This window comes from Euprymna scolopes, chromosome 43, assembly GCF_053919585.1.
Source record: "Euprymna scolopes isolate OS-2025 chromosome 43, ASM5391958v1, whole genome shotgun sequence".
Taxonomy (NCBI): Eukaryota; Metazoa; Mollusca; class Cephalopoda; order Sepiida; family Sepiolidae; genus Euprymna; species Euprymna scolopes.
In genome coordinates, this window is record NC_136524.1 from 46,933,261 (window position 1) to 46,953,669 (window position 20,409).

At 31.6% G+C, this 20,409-nt stretch overlaps 1 protein-coding gene across 8 annotated transcripts in view; it reads right to left on the minus strand.

Moving 5' to 3' along the window:
- The window catches only part of LOC145268319 (RNA-binding protein Nova-1-like), a 198,181-nt gene that overhangs the window by 25,915 nt on the left and 151,857 nt on the right, over positions 1 to 20,409 (minus strand). For 4 of the 8 annotated variants that reach the window (XM_080123800.1, XM_080123799.1, XM_080123802.1 and 1 more), the window contains 2 exons: positions 19,956 to 20,075; positions 8,093 to 8,233 (listed from right to left, as the gene is read on the minus strand). In XM_080123800.1, the coding sequence (XP_079979926.1) occupies positions 8,093 to 8,233; positions 19,956 to 20,075 (261 nt within the window). The remainder of the gene's footprint in view (positions 1 to 8,092; positions 8,234 to 19,955; positions 20,076 to 20,409) is intronic. The other 4 variants (XM_080123805.1, XM_080123803.1, XM_080123807.1 and 1 more) reach the window with 1 other exon arrangement.

A 20,409-nucleotide genomic window follows, 5' to 3' on the forward strand; every position in this document is an offset into this window, starting at 1 on the left:
TCTGTTTGTCAACAGTTTAACAGGGTTTGAAAACACTTTCTAATGACTGTGTCAAGTTGGTCCAGTAGTTATCGGACTAGAGTCTCTGTCTTTAGGTTTGGGTTTTGATCTCAGCTCAAGTATTTTTTTTTTTTTACAAACAAAAGCGAACTTTTTACAAACAATACATAATATTCTCAATTTCTTTCCATGTTTTTATTTTTTTACGTAATTTTTTATAAAGGAATTTAACGTTATGTTTAGTACCAGGCAATACCGGGTACATCTAGTAATATATATATATATATATATATATATATATATATATATATATATATATATATATATATATATATATATATAATCATGCCTAGATATAAAGAGCATTTATAATCCTTTTTACTATACAATGTTTTTTCCTCATTGAACTGACAAATTCATATATACCTATATTTACTTTATCTTATTTTAAATTTCAGTCCCAGTTAAAAATGAATTCGTAGAATCAAAATCCAGAGAGAGAAAGAAGTTCTACCAGGTTTATAAAATAGTGCTCAATATTAAATAGAGTTATTTATATAAATATTTAGTTATTACAGACATGTAACATGCTTCATGACACTGCCATGAAAATGTTTTGATCTGTAGTCATTAATAAGTAAGATTGAAGCATTGCCATGTCAATGTAGCAAAGCCTTTTAGGAAAAGTATAAGTGTCACACTCCAGCCATGGGCAAACTAGCAACATGTTTGATGAAGTGTTTACAGTTAATCGTTTCTGATAAGCCAAAAAAGGTTGACATGTCATTGCCAAAGACGAGCAAAACAAAACACATTTAATAATAACCAACTTGTGTAAATGAACAAACAAATTGCATACTCATAACCAGAGAGCTTTGCCACATAATTGAGAACAGAACCTCTGCTTAGAAAACACTTGTTCTATTGCATCAACCTGTGTGTAGATTAGTAGGTTATACTAAAATATTTGCTGAAGCTGATTTAAAAAAAAAAAAAAAAATTTATTTGTATTATTTTATTTTGTCAAGAAGTTTTACCATCCTCCCACATACAGTGCTCAGTATTTCCAAACAGTCACCCCAAACTCGCTTAACTTCAGTATAGTTTATTTTTTTATCATATTTTAACAAATTTCTACAGAAAGACAAGTTGGATGTAACAAATTCAACTGCAAAACCTGAAAACTGGATAATGCCTCACAATTGAACCAGAAAATCAAAGAGTCAAGGCCTACACTTTTGTATAAAAAGAAACGGATGACCCCCCCCCCCCCACACACACACATTTGGCATTTTTCCCCCAACTCCCATTGTTATTTGTAGAGAGAGAGAGAGAGAGAGAGAGAGAGAGAGAGAGAGAGAGAGAGAGAGAGAGAGAGAGAGAGAGAGAGAGTTAAAGTAAAACTTAAAAAATATTTTATTTATAAAACAACAACAATGAACAAACAAAAGCACTTTACAATAAAAAGGTTAATAAATAACAATATGTAGGTAATAGATACGCATACCTGGCACAGTACCAAGCGGCCTTCCTCCCAGTCAGTACTCCCTTAAAGGAGAGGGAGGAGGGATCGAGATTTATTGCCTGTTGTTAGGCTCTCACCTGTAAGATAATGCTAAGACTTGCAGACTATTTTTAAAAATTGGTTCTTAATGCATTTAGATGGTATGTGCATTAGCGCTTTGATTGCACTTTTTTCACTTGAATAGGAACAATCTATTTACTTGCATCTTTTAATCTGATTGTATACATGTAACGGTTAGTGTTTTTATAATTTATTAATAGTTTGCCTACAATATATATTATTTATCTATGTATGTTTTGGGGGAAAATAAAGTTCTATTATTTTTATTTATTTATTTTTTTTCAAAAAGTGAAACCATCTTTATTTCAGTGAGAAAATGGGAAAGAAGAAAATAACGCCGGTAAAACACACCAGCATTTTAGTATAAGGGCTGGAGAAAATAATGAACAAAAATAATATAGAAACGGCATAAAGGTAAGTGGCACTACTGGCGTTAATCGATGATCTCCGGTATTCTATTTTATTCTTACTCTCCCGCTACCTAAATAATAAAAAGTGGGGGCTCAGTATTGCATCATATCCAGTCATACGATACTGATACCCCACTTTACATTATTTAGGTATTTATTGATAGTTTGTCATAGACAAACCATTAATAAATGAGATGTTCTCCACATGCTTTCTAGGGTCTTTTTTTTCTGACATGTGCATTATAGTAATAAGCAGCCATTCTTAACAGGATATATATATATATATATACGTTTTACTCTTTTTCAAAACTTGCCACTTCGAATGTAAAAGCTATCATTTGGGATCATATCTAACAGGGGACTGTGGGGAGTTGAGCAACAAGCTGTCTGTTCACATTACATTTAAACTTCCAAAAGTTAATGCAGTCAGGGAAGCATGAAACAGGAAATTCCAAAGTTTAGCAGTCTAAGGAAAGAAATTATTAGAGTAGAAGGCTTTCCAGCATCTAAGGACCTCAACAATGAAGGGGTGAGATCTTGCTTCTTTTTTTTTTTTGTTGTTAGTTGAGAAGAGCACAGAGTACATTCCATTAAAGTACTTGTAAAACAGGCACAGGAATGCGATGAGACAGAGGTTGGAGCTTGGTGAATAGTGTGCAACCTATTAGATTTGAAACTATTTTTTGGACCACAGTGAGAGACCAGCCCAAATGTGCCAACAATACTCCATGCATAGGCAAATGGTGACTTTGTAAAGATATAGGATATGCTCTGGTGTGAATAATTTTCTAGCATGGTAGAAGGAGTCCATCTTCTTTGTAACAAGTTTAACAATGCCCTCAATGTGTTTGTTCCAGGGTGTTATTTGTTGTGGCAATTGTTAGTTGAGGTTGTTTTGTAGTTGTTAACGGAAAGGAGATGAATCTTAGTAGCATTAAATGCAACCAAACATTTACAGCTCCATTCCACTGCAGACTAATGGTCATTTTCTAGGGTTTCTGCCATTGCCCATGCTATTCGTGTATATTCGTCTTTTTCTCATATCTATTATAGAGTGTTGTGCGATAAGCAAATATACTCATCTCAGACACAATTTTATTGTATGCTCAACAAAGCAATCAAAATTTTCTATTTAGGTGTTGCTAATCTTGATAAATTAGAAAATCAAATATTTAAATTTTTATTTTCTGTACATAAAAAAACAAAAAAAACAAACAAACATCATACCCTCTTTTTCTTCTTAATTTTATTTATGCCTTCACATGGATGGAGGGGGTGTTGATAAAAACATTATAGGAAGGAAAGAGCAGAGTTCCATTTAATAGCAAAATTTAAAAGGACTTGTACCTTTTAGTGGGGAAATACGTTTGTTGCAACCAAAATTTTTTGAGTCCAATTGAACATGCAAACTTTTGGTTACAGCAAACATTTTGTTGCTAAAAATTTTTCAAATGGTTTCATCATTTATTTTTTAAAAATATAAATTACTTAATCAGAGAGGCGGTAGCACTCTCTACATAGGGATGGCCCGTACACGCCTATATACGCCTACAAAACAAAACTATCCAAATCTCAGCTAAAATCAACTTATAAGTTTCAAAAAGCACATATTCTTACAGAGAAGTGTCTTACGAATCAAGCGAGTGTCAGAACGTCGGTTAAAATATCAAAAGAGAGCAGAAAAAAAGGGTACAAAAATGGCCAATTGTTCTTCTTTCTTCTTTCTTTTGAGACGATGTATCTCGGTGTACGAACGGTCTCTGACAACAGTTCAAGCATCAATCGACTGCTCTTTACATGGAGAAGTGCAGTGACCCATCGCTTTTTAGCTAACTCCATAATTAAATAAGATTACGTGTAATAACAAGTTTTAAACACTATATACCCAATGTAGACAGACCACTTCGAACACGGAATTTCTCTCAAAAGGGACAGCTCCAAATAATACACCGGATGCTCACAGACGTTCCAGTTTTCCAGTGGCGTATATTTCTTGGACGCTGAATATTTTGAATAGTTAAGGTTTTTTTCTTTAAACAGTAACCCACCAGCGTTAATGAAACCACGAAATCTTTATCTCAGTTGATCAAAATTGTTATAAGAGTAACCTATCAGCAAGTACGACGTCAAAAAACAATGTTATAAAAACAAATAATTCTTCAGATTTTGGACTGTAAAATATGTACAAAATGTCAATGCTGTGACCAGGATTCGAACCTAAGTTAGCACGGCCACAACGTGGGGTCCTAACCTCTAGACGATCACGGCTAACACTGACGTCTGTCGCTCTTGGCAGAAAGACACATGACTACTGTCAAACTATTGAAAAATAAGGAGGAAACTTGAAATTCTCACGCATGCGCAAAAATACACTATAGCAACCATTGTTAAATGCAGCTGAATCTCTTCGCTCGCTAAGAAAAGTAGATCAGACCAGTTCTTCTAAGAACTCACCAAACGCCAAAGGAAATAAGTTAAATTAACCGCAAAAGAAACTGCAAGAAAGTCAAGAAAAATTTAATAGTGAAGGTATGAACATTTTAGAACTTTATAATACTCCAACTGTTTTATCAGAGAGGCGGTAGCACTCTCTATGTAATATAGAACCAATGGAGGACCAAGAGGCAACTCCTAAGGCCCAAAACCCAAAGGCCCAAAACCCAAAGACCTAAAACCCAGCAGGAAGCGACCTGCTACTAATGGAGGCGGCAATGAGCCGCCTCCTAAAAAAGACAATACTATCATGAATGTAAGTTTAAAAATAAGACTGTAAGTAAAAATACTAATTAACAAGAATAAAAAAGCATTGGAAATGCAAAAGGATATAGGGATGGTATGCCAAAAAGTATACAAACAAGATAGCTATGAATGGCTAGGCACATGGAAATAGAATTGCATCCAAAGTATAGCCCTATAGCTTTTTACAACTGTAATGATGGCACGGAATGAAGATTGGAGAAAAGCTATAGGGCTATACTTTGGATGCAATTCTATTTCCATGTGCCTAGCCATTCATAGCTATCTTGTTTGTATACTTTTTGGCATACCATCCCTATATCCTTTTGCATTTCCAATGCTTTTTTATTCTTGTAATAATAGAAGTGGAACAAGGGGATAGAGGAACATCACATGAAATCAAGAAAACTGAAACCACAAAATTACATCCCCCACCCCAGCAAAAAAAAAATAAAAAATAAAAAAAAAATAAATGAATAAATAAAATAAATAAATAAATAAAATAAAATAAATAATAAAAAAAATAAAATATCTAATAAAATTATGTTGGCATTGATTAACAACACAACAAATAGTTGATAAGGGTCGAAAGACTGAGGAGAGAAAGTACTAACAAGACCTCCACTGGTGGGTCATTGAGGAGAGGGGCTTATTGCCATCCAAATTCCAGTAAAAAGTCAATGGCAAGTAACTACTGTAATGATGCAAATTCATTTGCAAAGGTCATCAAGAAGTGGAAAGCATTGGAAACCTGCTGTCACCCAGACTCCAGGTAACATCACTGGCTATTGTCAGTGAGCAATCTCTGATGATTGCCTGCATGAGAACTCCTAATGAGCATAAATAATCACCCAAGAAAATAAGGATAGATATGTAGCAAAAAAATAGGCTTGGGGGGGGGGTAACACCAGTACCAGTTACAAAAAATTATTGTGAAAGTTCTGATAAGCTGGAAAGAATTAGGAAAAGTGAGCATGATCCACTCAAATTCCAGAAGAAGCCAATAGCCATTATTAGTGAGAACTTAATGGTAAACAGTTGTAGCAATAATGTAAAGTGATTTACTATTGTGATGGAAAGAAGTGGCGAGTACTAGAAACCTGTTGCTAATGATAATGATTTGTCTATAAACTCCAAGTAAATGCTCATCATCAAGTGGTGTCCTGCCTGGTACAGGCATTCACGGCTACATCTCTCCATCTCTCTCTGCATTCATGAATTCATTGTTGCTCATCATTTTTTATGTTGTCCAGGTATTCAGACTGTCAACATAAATTTCTTGCAGTCATCCTCTGCTTCTTCTGCCCATGATCTTTCCCGTCAAGCTAATCTGTTCTATTCCACTTTTTCTGCAGACATGACACATGAAACCCCATTTGTCTTTTTCATACTGTTCTTATTAGAAACCTTTCTGTGTTTGCCATTTCTAATACTTCCTAGTTTGTTTTCTTTTCTGTCCATGATATCTTCAAAATTCTCCTCAGGAACCAAGTTTCAGTTGCCTCTAGTCTCTTCCTCTTGGTGTTAGTGATTGTCCAGCACTCACAACCGTATAATAGAACAGACCATACATACGTTCAGAGTATTCTGAATTTGGTGTCTTTTTTAATGTTTCTGTTGGTCATGTTTGATAACAATCTCTTGAACGTGGCTTTAGCTGTGGCTATGTGATTTTTGTATTTCAGTTGTGCATCTTCCATCAGATACGATCTAGTATCCAAGATATTTGAATTTATCAACTTGTTTAAATGGTACATATTGTGACACTGTAGTTTGCATGTTGGAGCTTGGGTGTTCTTGGATACTATCATGCTTACCGTTTTTAAGATGTTTAAAGCAAGTCATTTAATTTCACTTGCTTCCACCACAGTATCCAGCATGTGTTGGAGGGTCTCTGCTATTAATACAATGCCATCTGCATACTTAAAATGGTTTATGTTGTGTCCACCCAAACTTCTACCTTTGATGTCCTCAAGGTTGGATAAATCTGGTGACAAAACCCTAACCCTGGCAGACTCCTCTTCTCATTAATGTTTCTTCCCTGTGCTCGCCATCTATTCTAACTGTTGCCTTCTGTCTCCAATAGAGGTTGCTCAGAATTAAGGAGAGTTTTTCAGTGGCACTTAGATTTTCGGCCTTGGAGGTAGTCACCGATGTAGAAAGTCAATGGAAAAGCTGAAGAATAGCATCAAGGAGGGTTTTAGACGGATGTTCTCTTCTAAGAAAGAGCTAAAGAAATGGATAATACAAGAAATCCCCAACAAAATGAAGAGTAGATGAAAAGCAAAGGAGGACCCCACAAAGTATAGTTCATAGATAAAGAAATGAAGATGATGTTTGGTGAAGCAAAAACGGCATGGCGCTTAATAAGTAATGTGAGGAAATTGAAAAAAAAAAAAAAATAACGGATAGTAAGTACATTCACAGCAAGATCAATGACATCATAGGCAAGAAATCATCTTCTCATACCAGCTGTATAAAATCGAAAGATGGAATCGTCCTGATGGATAAAACAGACATACTGAACAGATGGGCAGAATATGTTGAAGACCTTTTTTATGACGACAGAGGAAATCAGCCTGAGATTACTAAACCCGATGAAAGGACCACCAATTTTAGAGGCAGAAGTTGAAAATGCTATCAAAGGAATGAACAAAGGAAAGGCTGTTGAACCAGATTCTATACCAGTGGAAACACATGAAACACTTGATAAAATAGGCATTAATAAGCTATCTGTTCTTCTCAATAGAACTTATGACACTGGAAAGATTCTAGCAGATATGCTTATCTCCATATTCGTCACACTCCCCAAGAAACCTGTCACAGAACAATTAGCTTGAACCATACATTGAAGCTCTTACTGAAAATACTAATGATGAGACTGCAAAACAAAATATGATCTGAAATATCAGAATTGCAATTTGGATTTGTCGCAGACAAGGGAACAACAAGTGCCATAATCCCAATGACAGTGCCGACGGAAAGATGTATAGAAATGCAGAAAGACCTCTACCTGTGTTTTATCGATTTCTCAAAAGTCTTTGATAAAGTAAGACATAAAGACATATTCAAAATGCTAAAAAGTAAATACTAACAATAATGAAAATCAACAATATTGAAGTTCTTTGGTCTTTTGATTTAGAGCATAGTGTAGTATCTGTTCTGATGCTACACTTGGTCTATTCTGTTCTCCGTCAGTAAAAAATAAGTCCTCTTAGACTGAGTCAATTTTAAAAGAAATTTTGTTACAATCCAGAGTCCCCCATTTTGGCAGCTGGATTTTTGCTTGCCCTTGTGAGGAGACCAGTAAATAGAAACAAAAAACTGTTGGTAAAAAAAAAAAAAAAAAAAAAAAAAATACCTGGATAATGGTCATTTGCTTTAGACATTTTCACCCTGGCGCCAGCATCTTTCTGCACTTGTGCAATAGTTTCCCCACCTTTTCCAATAATAGCCCCAGCAGCTGCACTGGGGACTAAAATCTTCAGGTGTACATTTTCACCTGTAATAAAACAAGTTTATTCTTATTAGCAAAAACTTAAAACAGAAACAGTTGCAACATATACAAATGCATTATGAAATACAGATTATTCTTTTTCACAACAGAAGATGGAAAGATAACAGAATTAAAAAAAAAAAAAAAAAATGGAAAAAGTTTAACATTTTTATTTATGAGTTGAGCAATAGAAAATATATTGAACATTATTTCCAAGATTGAGATATATTTCTGCTATAAATAACTGCATATATTTTAAGTATAAAACAGTACCAATTAATACATTTAAGCAGAACATTTATCAAGAAAATGACATTAAAACATCCGCTCTCACACACATAGTGTATGTGTATGTTTGTACTCCTTGTTGGAAATTAAAATTTTGTATATCTTCTTTATAGGTTTATAATGCTTTATTGAAAATTTGAATAAATTTATAAGATTTTTCTATTATATATATATATATATATATATATATATATATATATATACTAGCAAAAGTACCCATCGTTGACTGGGTTCTAAAATAACCTACAGAAAATGGACTCTGATTTATGAAAGTATGATAGATTATGAAAAGGAAGGGTTGTAAATTTGGGTTGAATTTGGGGGTATTAAAACCAAAGCAAAATATGATGAAAGTAAAAATAAAATAGATAAACCCCATAATTTATTATACCATACCTGTTCACACGGAAACACTTATCACAATATTCTGTGGATCTATATTAAAAAACCTTGTTAAACTTTGTGACATATTTCCAGTCTATGGAGGTTAGGTGCGAACAAACACCCCCATAATTTTATTATACCGTATTTCTTCAAACTGAAACATATTATCAAAGTATACTTATGCAGATAGATATGAAAAGTCTTTATTAAAGTTTGTGCCTATTTCCATTCTATGGAGGCCAGGCGCGAACGCAGACACCACAATTTTATTATACCATCCCTATTTAAGTTGAAACATACTTATCAAAGTATTATGTACATCTATATAAAAAACACTTGTAAACGTTTTTTTTTTTTTTAAATTTTTTATTTCCATACTTTGTGGACTAGGCGTGAACGCAGACCCCACAATTTTTAATGAACCACCGTTCTGCCAGATCAAACATACCCATTTCTGTGTCTCAATACATCTTCTATTATTATATGTAATCAGTTTTTTAAAATAGTCAACTATATAGGAGCCTATTCCTGACCAGACAACACACACACACACACACACACACACACACACACACACACACACACACACACACACACATTCAGCTTTATATTATACATATATATATATATATATATATATATATATATATATATATATATATTCAATTTTGTATTCAAATATAAATATTAGTGATGGGGCGATTCCAATTTTTTTTCTGAATCCGATACAATTACTGATTCTGTACTAAATTACCAGTTCCGATTCTTTATGAATCTCTAAATATTTAACAATAAAGTTGTTATTTATTCCCAATTACTACAAAAACACCCCTGGTGTCTAACTCTGTCCCGTGGGGAGGCATAGTAAATAGGTACTACAAAAACACCCATTGAATATGCAGATATTTATTCAAGCATAAAAACACACTTGTGGGGGGGGGGTCTATTAATATTAGTTTTACTGGTTGTTTAAAATAAATGAATATTTATTATTTTATCATTACTACCAGCAGTGAGAGATTTTTGCTTTACACAAAATTAAATAAAAAAGATGATTAAAAGAATCGTCTTTGGCATTGGAAAATAGGGACAAATTTTTCCAATTCCGATACCCCCAAAAGTTCTGATTTTTCTGATTCCTGATTAATCGTCCCAACACTAATAAATATTAATAACACAAAGTTGATTTACATAGCTCGAAAGTACAATATTAGAGCTATGAATACTTCTTAATATTATCCCGCTTCACTGGAAACAGACGCTCATTTATGCTTGACCACTAAAAAAAATCAGTACAATTGTTTCAGTCCGTACTGATATTTTTATATACAGTTCTCTACATATGATTTTTTTCTTATTCCAGTACAGGAAGCTCATCAGCGCTAAGAACATACAAAAAAAAATACAAAAAGTGATATCAACCTAGGGATATTTCTTGTACGTTTATAATTTGAAAGTTTGTTTTTTATCATGTTTTTTTTTTTACAGTCTTGCATCATATGCTATATAATATATCATCAGTACAAATAAGTTATCAGTTTTTAAATATAATTATTTTAAATAAATGTACTAACCTTAGATGTTCATATAAATATCAGTATAGGCCGAAACAATTGTAAGCTTGTATAGTAAATAAACTGAACTTCTTTTGGACGAGCATAAATGAGTGACTGCTCCCACTGAAGTAGGTTAATATTAATACAGAGAAAACACGTATACATACATTTAGTAAAAATAATTTTGAATAATCTAATCTTAAAAGAAAACGCATTTTTAAAAATCTTTTAACATTTAAAATTATTTTATTAAGCCCTATAAGTGGGTCTAATTTTAATCACTTAACTTATTTAAAAAATTATAACGACATGATCTACCTCACAATACTAGTATATGTGTACATCATAGATATCATACAGATAAAATTATTTTAAATATTTCTTCAGATAGACCATAAAAATGTCCTTGAAAATTCAGATTTTTTTTTACTGTTGTATATTAATTATTCTTAAAATATGATTAGACAATTGATTCCAGAATTATATATTGCTCTAATAGAAAAAAAGTATATAATTGCTATTTTTTTTTTTTCGAGAGAAGATAGATGTTAAAGTGGATTCTTCTCTCCAAACAAATGACCTTCACAATTGCCACTGTTGTATTGCCATTTTTAAAACTTAATAGAATGTTGAAATATTGATAGCAAACCTTAATGAAAATTATTTATTATACTATTTTACAAAAATTATTTAAGATTTGAACTTACTTGAATCTATTTTTCTTCAAAAAAGAGATTTGTATTAGAACTCGCTTTATATATGTACATTATATACATTATATACATAATCTTTATTTATATATACATTATATATCAATAAAAATAATAAAGCTGATATGCATATTATGATTGATAAAACAAAAAACAATTTTAATGATTGTATAATAGTTTTCGTTTTTTTTTTTCCTCTCAATTTTCTTATTCATCCGCCTTCTCATACATTCCAACTTTTTAAGATTCTAACCGACCCTTAAAGTACAATTGTTTATATCTCTCCTGCACTTGATTCACCGGGTATATTTGCCAGATAGTTTTTTGGAATTAATTTCCAGAAGTACGGTTGCTCCATTAATTACTGGAATGATGAAGATCTAAAGAAGATTCCATTTTTTTTTCATGTGGTACATTTGATCTTGGTATTTTATCCCCCTCCTCCTCCTTCCTAGCTTTGCTTAACTCATTGGGGGACACCAATTTCCATAAAATGTGAAAGGATGTGAATACTTACACCCCTGATCATATTTAAAAATTTTGCACATTTATTAACAGCGCACAAATTGTTAAACTCCGAACCTACAATTGCTGGTGTATCTTATTAATAGTAATAAGTACTTAATATCCTGTTATTTTGAATTCAATGGAACAGATAATAAAAAAAGGGAAATAACTCTTGTGTACTTTCATTTTAAGCAAGCTTTTTACGCTTTTCTCATTTAAAATTCATACAGGTAACAGCGGAGCATTCTTACCATAATTAGATGGCTATCTTTTAAAGCTATACAATTCAAAGGAAATTGCTAACTGACCTCCCCTCCCTCCAACTTGGGATCATAACCCCAATGTTGGGATCATAACCCCAATGTTGGGACCATCTGCTCTAAAGGGACACCTTCTATTATACAAAGGGTAGTTGCCTGCAGGTTTGCATGTTCAACTAAAACTTCAAAACTATTAAGCAAAGACCCACAAAGTTTATATTTTCTTAATTGGTGTTGGTCTGGATGTATATCTTAAATCTAGAAAAAAAAATTGCATTTAAAAAGAATAGCTATCATAAATTACCTTATTTTTATTTTCTGTCAACACATTAAAACAAGAGAAGAAAGGACTGGGTGGGAGTGAAAGAGAGGGTTGGGGAATAATGAAACAGAGAAAGAGAGGAATTTTAATACCCTCTCACTGCAAAAAAAAACAAAAAAACAAAACAAAAAAAAAACAAAAAAAAACACCAATCAGCATCCCAGAGTACTCTGACTCAAAAAGTGCCTGGGCAACCCCATCGGCATTTCCTGGTGAGGGCGCCCCAGGGGATTAGTAATAAATTAACCCCTTCTCAAAGAGAGAAGACATAGCTAGAACGACACCACAGGACTAAACTCCCACCGCAAAATCAACAGAGTCAAGAATATTACAGGAATGGTCTAATCTCCGTTGATGGGGGGGGGGGGAATAAAAACCTCTGAGTTAAGGGAAAGAGAGAAAGATAAAAAGATAACTAGGAAGTGAAGGAGAGATCGAATTTTTAGACTAAAAGGTGTTGCCTTTTTTAACTGCTTTTATTTAGTTTTTATGGCCCTGGGCAATGCTGGGTAGCTCTGTTCCTATTTACAATGTCTCCCCACGGGACAGAGTTAGACACCAGGGTCGTTTTTTAACGTGGAGAAAAGGAACAAAAATAAAAATTGTCTCAGTCGTGAAGGATTTCTCCTCCACTGACAGAGAACAAGTAATTGAAATGCAGCATCTGAAGAGCAGATACTACACTTTGATCTTGTCCCGAAGGCCAAATAAAAAAATATGCTGGGTAGCTCTGTTGGTCTGATACAAAACAGCTTTAATAAGCAATATAAAATCAAACTCCTTTCAACGGAAATCTAAGCTGGATGTCAATCTGAAGGATTTACAATTTTTAAGGTCATTACATCATGATTTTTTTTTTTTTAATTGGAACCTACCACTTAGTTTTTACTAAACACAAACACTTCTTATAAATACTTTGTGAAAGCTTCTAAAACTGTTCATGCAATTCCAAAAACTGTACTGACCCAGTATTACCTGGGAGTTTTTATTTGCACTTTTGTTTCACCTATTTTCTTTATTTTATTGGATATTTAGGCTGAGAGATCGTTTGGACAAAGTATGCACCTGTAATAATTATCAAATGTACCAAAAGGTTATTTGAATAAAAATTATGAACCTGACATCTTATTAATACCTAGACTGTGTGTACAGAGGTCGTTTAGACAAAAGACCTATAAGAACAATAATAATTATCAAATGTACCAAAAGGTCATTTGAATAAAAAATTGTAAACCTGACAGGTACTGTGTGAGGAAGCAAGAGAATTTGAAATTGCCAGAAAGATAATTTAAAAGTTTAAATGGTCAATGTCAGCAAAAGGTTATACAAGTGCAATCAAAGTCTAGTCAATCCTGTGACCTGACTTTGATTACACCTGTATAACCTTTTGCAGACATTAACTTTAAATAATGTGCCTCAAATATTAAATTAATTAAAAATTAAATTAATATGAAATAAAACGCCCTCAAATATTAAAGAAAACGGATTAAATTAAGAAAAAAACAGACAAAAAAAACTCAAATACTTTTCTAAAAAATCTAAAATTCTATTGCTAGAAAAATTTCAATATTACTTAATATTTGTAATTTTTAGAATTGCCTTGAATAAAAATGTTATTGAAAATATGTCTACAATTTTATAACTATAAATAGTATGATGGACTAAATAATTTTCCAATCATACATGGCTGTAATTGCCTTAAAGAATACATACCTCCTATTCTGACAATCGTAATTGGTATTTATCAGATCATTGTATACGACTACTTGTCTAGCTTTCAATTCTAGCAGAGTACCTGGCATTGGCCAGGTCATAGATAACAAAATAGAAAGCTAAAATAGTGGGTAATACCGTTCTTTTAAAACTTATCTTTTTCTCTCTCTCCCTGTTTTCCCCTCAATAACAATATTGCACTATGAACCAATAAAATATATTTTAATTTGATTTTCAGACCAAAGTTTGAAGAAGAAAATAAATCAAAAGTAAAAAAATAAAATCACTTTGCATATATGCCCCTGCTCATCCACCTCAATTTTATTCCTGGTGATTTACAAAAGAATTAACATAAAAAAAGTGTCCATATTTTGTTTAAGGCAATGATAAAAATGAACACCCCAGCTTTATAGCTTTTGTCTTGTGTAGTTTCTGACTTTATCTGGAGAGGTATGAACCCATACACAGAAAGTTAACTGATGTTGCCAGGAGGAAAAGTGAACCATATTTCTATTAAAACTTCTATCTCTTTATTTCTCTCTATCAGTCTCTTTCTCATTTTCTTTCTCCTTCTTTCCAGTCTATTTCTCTCTAGTTGGACACACAGACAGACAACTTTTCTTTATGTAATAGATTCCTCAAAGAACGAGTTGGCACAAGTTTTTCAAATTAGTAAATAAAGTGGCAGAAAAACCGACCCACCCCCCTCTCTTTCTCTCTAAAGAATGAATAATTTTAGAGATTATTCATCTTGGGGCAATGAATATACCAGCTTTTTAAAAATTTTTTTTATTTTTAGCTGGACATACAAACACACAGACAACTGCCTTTTATATAATAACCAGCAGGACTAACCGACATTGCCCGGGGCCCATAAAAAAAAAAAAATAAATAAATAGAAGCTATTAAATAGTGTTAACTTTCTCACTTTGCTCTCCCAGAAGAAAAATTCCTATTTTATGTAAGTAAAAAAATAAAACTTAGAAGACCTTCAAACAACTTATTTTTCCAGTGTTGCGCTGATCATAAAAATATCAACTTTGTATGAGTTTGTTTTGTATTTTTTAAGTTTTAGCTGGGTATATAACCATACAAACAGCTGCCCTTTATATAATAGATGACATATGTTGCAATACAAACTTTGAGAGAAATCAACACAACTGAGATTTTATAGTTCACTTTATAATAACATGTAACTGAAAGGAACTTGAATTGATTAATATTACAATATGGTTATAGATCACTAAAGTTGAGCCATGTTAAGTCTGACCAGCACCAGATGGGTAACCATTTACGAATGTAAATAGGGACTACTTTTTTGCAAACTCTTGTATCATTCCAACATACTCCAATGAATTAATCATTGTAAATTCACATGAAGCATGCTTAACCCACCCCAGATGGTATTTATCTCTCTCTCCTATGGTGAGAAATGTGGCACAAGGGTCAGAAGTGGGATTGAAGAGTCAGTGCCCCCACCCCCTCCAAGAAGGAGCACCGACCTGCAAAAAAAAAAAAAAAATAAATAAATAATGTCTGGACAACCTTGTTGTTAATCCTCAGCGGAAACACCTCAGATGATTAGCAATTAGCTAAAACCTTCCTGGAAGGATGGACCTCCTACAACTGCAATAGCGCAGAATCATACCGCAATTAACAAGGAAAGTTCTGAGGTGGAATGCTGTAAAGATCAAATCAGTATGGATAACATATGCAGATTTTTATATTTTTGAAAGAATATGTAATATTGTAGCAGTTATGCGCCCTTGACATACATAACTCAAATGTAATGTTAACAGATATCTCGCTGCTTAACTCTCCGTAGAACACTGTTACACACAATCTCAAATAGTAGCGCCTTACGTTCTAAGTGGCAGTATGCCTTGGAGGTAAAAAAAAAAAAAAAAAAAAGAAAAAAAAAAAAGAAAAGTAAATTTTTTTTTATTTTTAAATATCTGCAGCAAAACTATTAATTATAGGTGAAAATCTTGCTCCATCTTCATTATGGCTAATCTGTTCGACAACGATAGGAAAAGGAAAATATAGAATTTCAAAGCCTAATGTATTTTTCGAATAATAAAATGTAGTATTTCAAGGCCTAATGTATTTTTCGAATAATAAAATGTAGTATTTTAAGGCCTAATGTATTTTTCGAATAACAAAATGTAGTATTTCAAGGCTTAATGTATTTTTCGAATAACAAAATGTAGTATTTCAAGGCCTAATGTATTTTTTGAATAATAAAATGTAGTATTTCAAGGCCTAATGTATTTTTTGAATAATAAAATGTAGTATTTCAAGGCCTAATGTATTTTTCGAATAATAAAATGTAGTATTTCAAGGCCTAATGTATTTTTCGAATAATAAAATGTAGTATTTCAAGGCCAAATGTATTTTTCGAATAATAAAATGTAGTATTTCAAGGCCTAACGTATTTTTCAAATAACAAGATGTAGTATTTCAAGGCCTAATGTATTTTTCGAATAATAAAATGTAGTATTTCAAGGCCTAATGTATTTTTTGAATAATAAAATGTAGTATTTCAAGGCCTAATGTATTTTTCGAATAATAAAATGTAGTATTTCAAGGCCTAATGTATTTTTCGAATAATAAAATGTAGTATTTCAAGGCCTAATGTATTTTTCGAATAATAAAATGTAGTATTTCAAGGCCTAATGTATTTTTCGAATAATAAAATGTAGTATTTCAAGGCCAAATGTATTTTTCGAATAATAAAATGTAGTATTTCAAGGCCTAACGTATTTTTCAAATAACAAGATGTAGTATTTCAAGGCCTAATGTATTTTTCGAATAATAAAATGTAGTATTTCAAGGCCTAATGTATTTTTTGAATAATAAAATGTAGTATTTCAAGGCCTAATGTATTTTTCGAATAATAAAATGTAGTATTTCAAGGCCTAATGTATTTTTCGAATAATAAAATGTAGTATTTCAAGGCCTAATGTATTTTTCGAATAATAAAATGTAGTATTTCAAGGCCTAATGTATTTTTCAAATAACAAATTGTATGTTTCTAGTAACAAATTGTATGTTTCTAGTAACAAATTGTATGTTTCTAGTAACAAATTGTATGTTTCTAATAACAAATTGTATTTTTCTAATAACAAATTGTATTTTTCGAGTAACAAATTGTATTTTTCGAGTAACAAATTTTATTTTTCGAATAACAAAAGATTAAAAATTGTATTTTCCGAATGTATGTATTTTCGAATAAAAAAGATTAAAATTTTTTCGAATAACAAAATGTAGCATTTCAAGGCCTACTGTATTTTTCGAATAACAAAAGATTAAAAAAAAAAAATAAACAAAAAACATTTACAGTTGACTTTTTAATTTAACAAAACTAGAATCAACATTTATTATTATATTTTAGTTTACTTTATTACTATTATCGAAACAGCAATTTGACATCTAATAATATTAACAAATACTATCCGTAACCCGTCCTCATTAGTAAACATCTTTTTTTTCCTTCATTCTCAATCTTCACCCCCCCCCCATCTGACAATTCATCCATATCGTTAACATTTATCCGCGAGCGGCTTTTAACCTTGATAAGTGGTGATTCATACGTATAAAAAAAAATCCTCTCCTAATATTCTTCATTTAACTGACAAACAATCCATCTCATTAACCCTAATCCTCAAATGGCTTGATAAGTGATATAGCAGTTAAAAAAACACGTTTTTAAAACAAAATATCTGTACAAATTGTACTTATTTTTGATAAATAACTTACTGATGATAATCCTATAGGTTTCTTAACATTATTTAATAAAAGTCAAATTCGTCACATAAAATTTGCATAAAGAACATTTACTTCAAAGTACAAAAGGAAATGTGAGATAAGCGGTTTTAAAGTTTTTGCTATTAAAAAAAAAATGTTAATAGTAATGAATAAAATAAAATTTAAAAAAAAAGACAGTAATTTAAAAAAAAAATAAATAAAATCATTCGGCTGGGAAGGGCGGGGGGTTAGAGTTTAATTTGCAATTCATGCAAAGGGTTTGGATCGGTCAGATTCCCAATAAAAGATTCATACCGCAACTTTATTAATAATTAGACATTTTCTCCAGAATCGCATGCGCATTAAGTATTATTCCAGTAGAGTATCTTGGGTGAACAGATACGACGTTGGAAGACAAAAAACCTTTCATAAATTCAATAATATCACTGACAAGTTGATTCTGCACACCCTTGGGATGCATTATAACAAAGTAGTAATTGTTGTTGTAGTAATAATAATAATAATAATAATAATAATAATAATAATAATAATACGTTGCAAAGGTGTAAGAGGTGGTGAGTACTGGCGAGACTTGTTGTCACTCAGACTCCAGAGTACACCACAGGCTGTCAAAAAAAAAATCTTTGATAATGGCCTGTATAAAAACTCCTAGTGAGTAATAACTGATTAGGGACAAAGTGTAGTATCTGTTCTGATACTGCACTTCAACATTTGTCTTCTATCAGTGATGGAGAAATCCTTCTAGACTGAAGCAGTTTCTATTTTTGTTCCAATCCAGAAGTACTCCTTTTTGAAGAATTAAAATTTCCTCACATTAAGTAGCACGCTTGTGTTAAAAAATACATGTTACGTTGCAAGTTGATTCAATAAAAGCAGTTATGCTTTTTTCGTTATTAATGATTTAAATTTCAAAGAATTTGATTCTGGAGAGTAACCATGCTAATGGTCATTAATAGAAATTTAGCACAAAACTCACGTCAAATTCAATTTCAAAAGTATGTTTTTTTGGGGGGGAGGGTGGGGAAATTAAATAAGACTTCCAATTATGCAAAATATAACATTCATGAATAGTGAAGTAATAAAAATACATGATAAATGAGTTAAGTTTATAAAAAAAATGAAAATGAAACATATATGTATATATATATATAGTCTAAAGAAGCTTTGAATAAAAAAAATGCAAAAATATAAATAAAGAATGCAGTTTAAATTCCCGGATGAAAAAAAAAAATTAACTTTAACCTATCGCAGACTTAGCATCTACATAATCCGACTTTTAAAATCTTTATAATGACCAAAGAGAATTCATTTATATAAGGAAGAAAAAAAAAAGCCTTTACTAAAATTGTTAAATAGAAATAGACTTAGCATTTGTATAAGCCAATTATTATATATATATATATATATATATATATATATATATATATATATATATATGCATAACTGACAAGATTTTAATGAAGGTAGTATTTTTGTGTGGAAAAAAGTAGTAAAATTAAATTTAATTTAAAAAAGAAAAAGAAAAAAAAAAAGAAATATAATTTTGAATAAAATATTTTAACTGAAATTTTTGTCGTACATTCAGCTTTTGCAAATAATGAAAGGAGGAAACTATTTAGAAAAGAACTAGAAAAAGAAAAATAGTGTCTGTGATGTGCAAACAAACAAGCAATGGCCATGAATTGATGGATGGTGCTCTTCAGATGTTTTTTTTTTTTGTTTTTTTTTAATCTTCAATATTCATACGGAAGAATCTAATGATTGGCTAAATAGGAAGGCTATGCAATGGCTTAAAGCAAGAATGTTTTCAAGACTCGATCATCTCATTACATAGATGCCTTAGAGATTTGCCATGTAAAATTAAGTTTTAGTTAATGCCAGGCATGTACTAAGGAGAGGAATATTAAGGAGTGGAATAAAAAAAAAAAAAAAAAAAAAAAAAAAAAGGGAAAGTACCAAAATACTTGCCTGGAATTACTTGAGTAAACATACACACATAAGGCATAAATATTACATATTAAACACATCTGTAAGTATGGATGCCCATGAACTTGTATGCATTTTTTTTTGTCTATTGACGGACATGAAAATCTGCATACTTAACAGCAAAAAAAAAAAAAAAAAAAATGGCATTTGACATAACTCTCAGACAAATATTGTAATGAGAAGAAATGAAGAATTTGGCTATGAGAAAATCAAAGCAATGCATTCATGGCTCACCTTGGTCTTTGTGCCAAATTTGTAGAGAAGCCATCATATTATGTGGTCTCAAAGTTTCAACGTCCTCGGGTTGACAATCTTGGTATGCAAATGATGATGCCCAGACCTGATTTTCGATACCTATCAAGATACCATTGAGTGGAAGTTTTCAGCCTAATTTCAATAAAATCTATCATATATAATGTTCTTTCTCTACAGAGCTAGCGAACAACATCTTAATATACAAAATAAATTTAGCCAAACCCAAATTCCGAAGCTACACATTTAAAAAAAAAAAAAAAAAAAAAAAAAAGGAATAATAACTTAAATTCAGATAGAGTAGTAAAGTTGAGGGTAGGTCTTATACATAAGTATTAAATATACATACATTTGGATTAGCTTTGTACTGTTGCTGCGACCAACACTCTTTGACGTGCATTTACTGATCAAAGAAGTTACATAGGTTGCACAACTA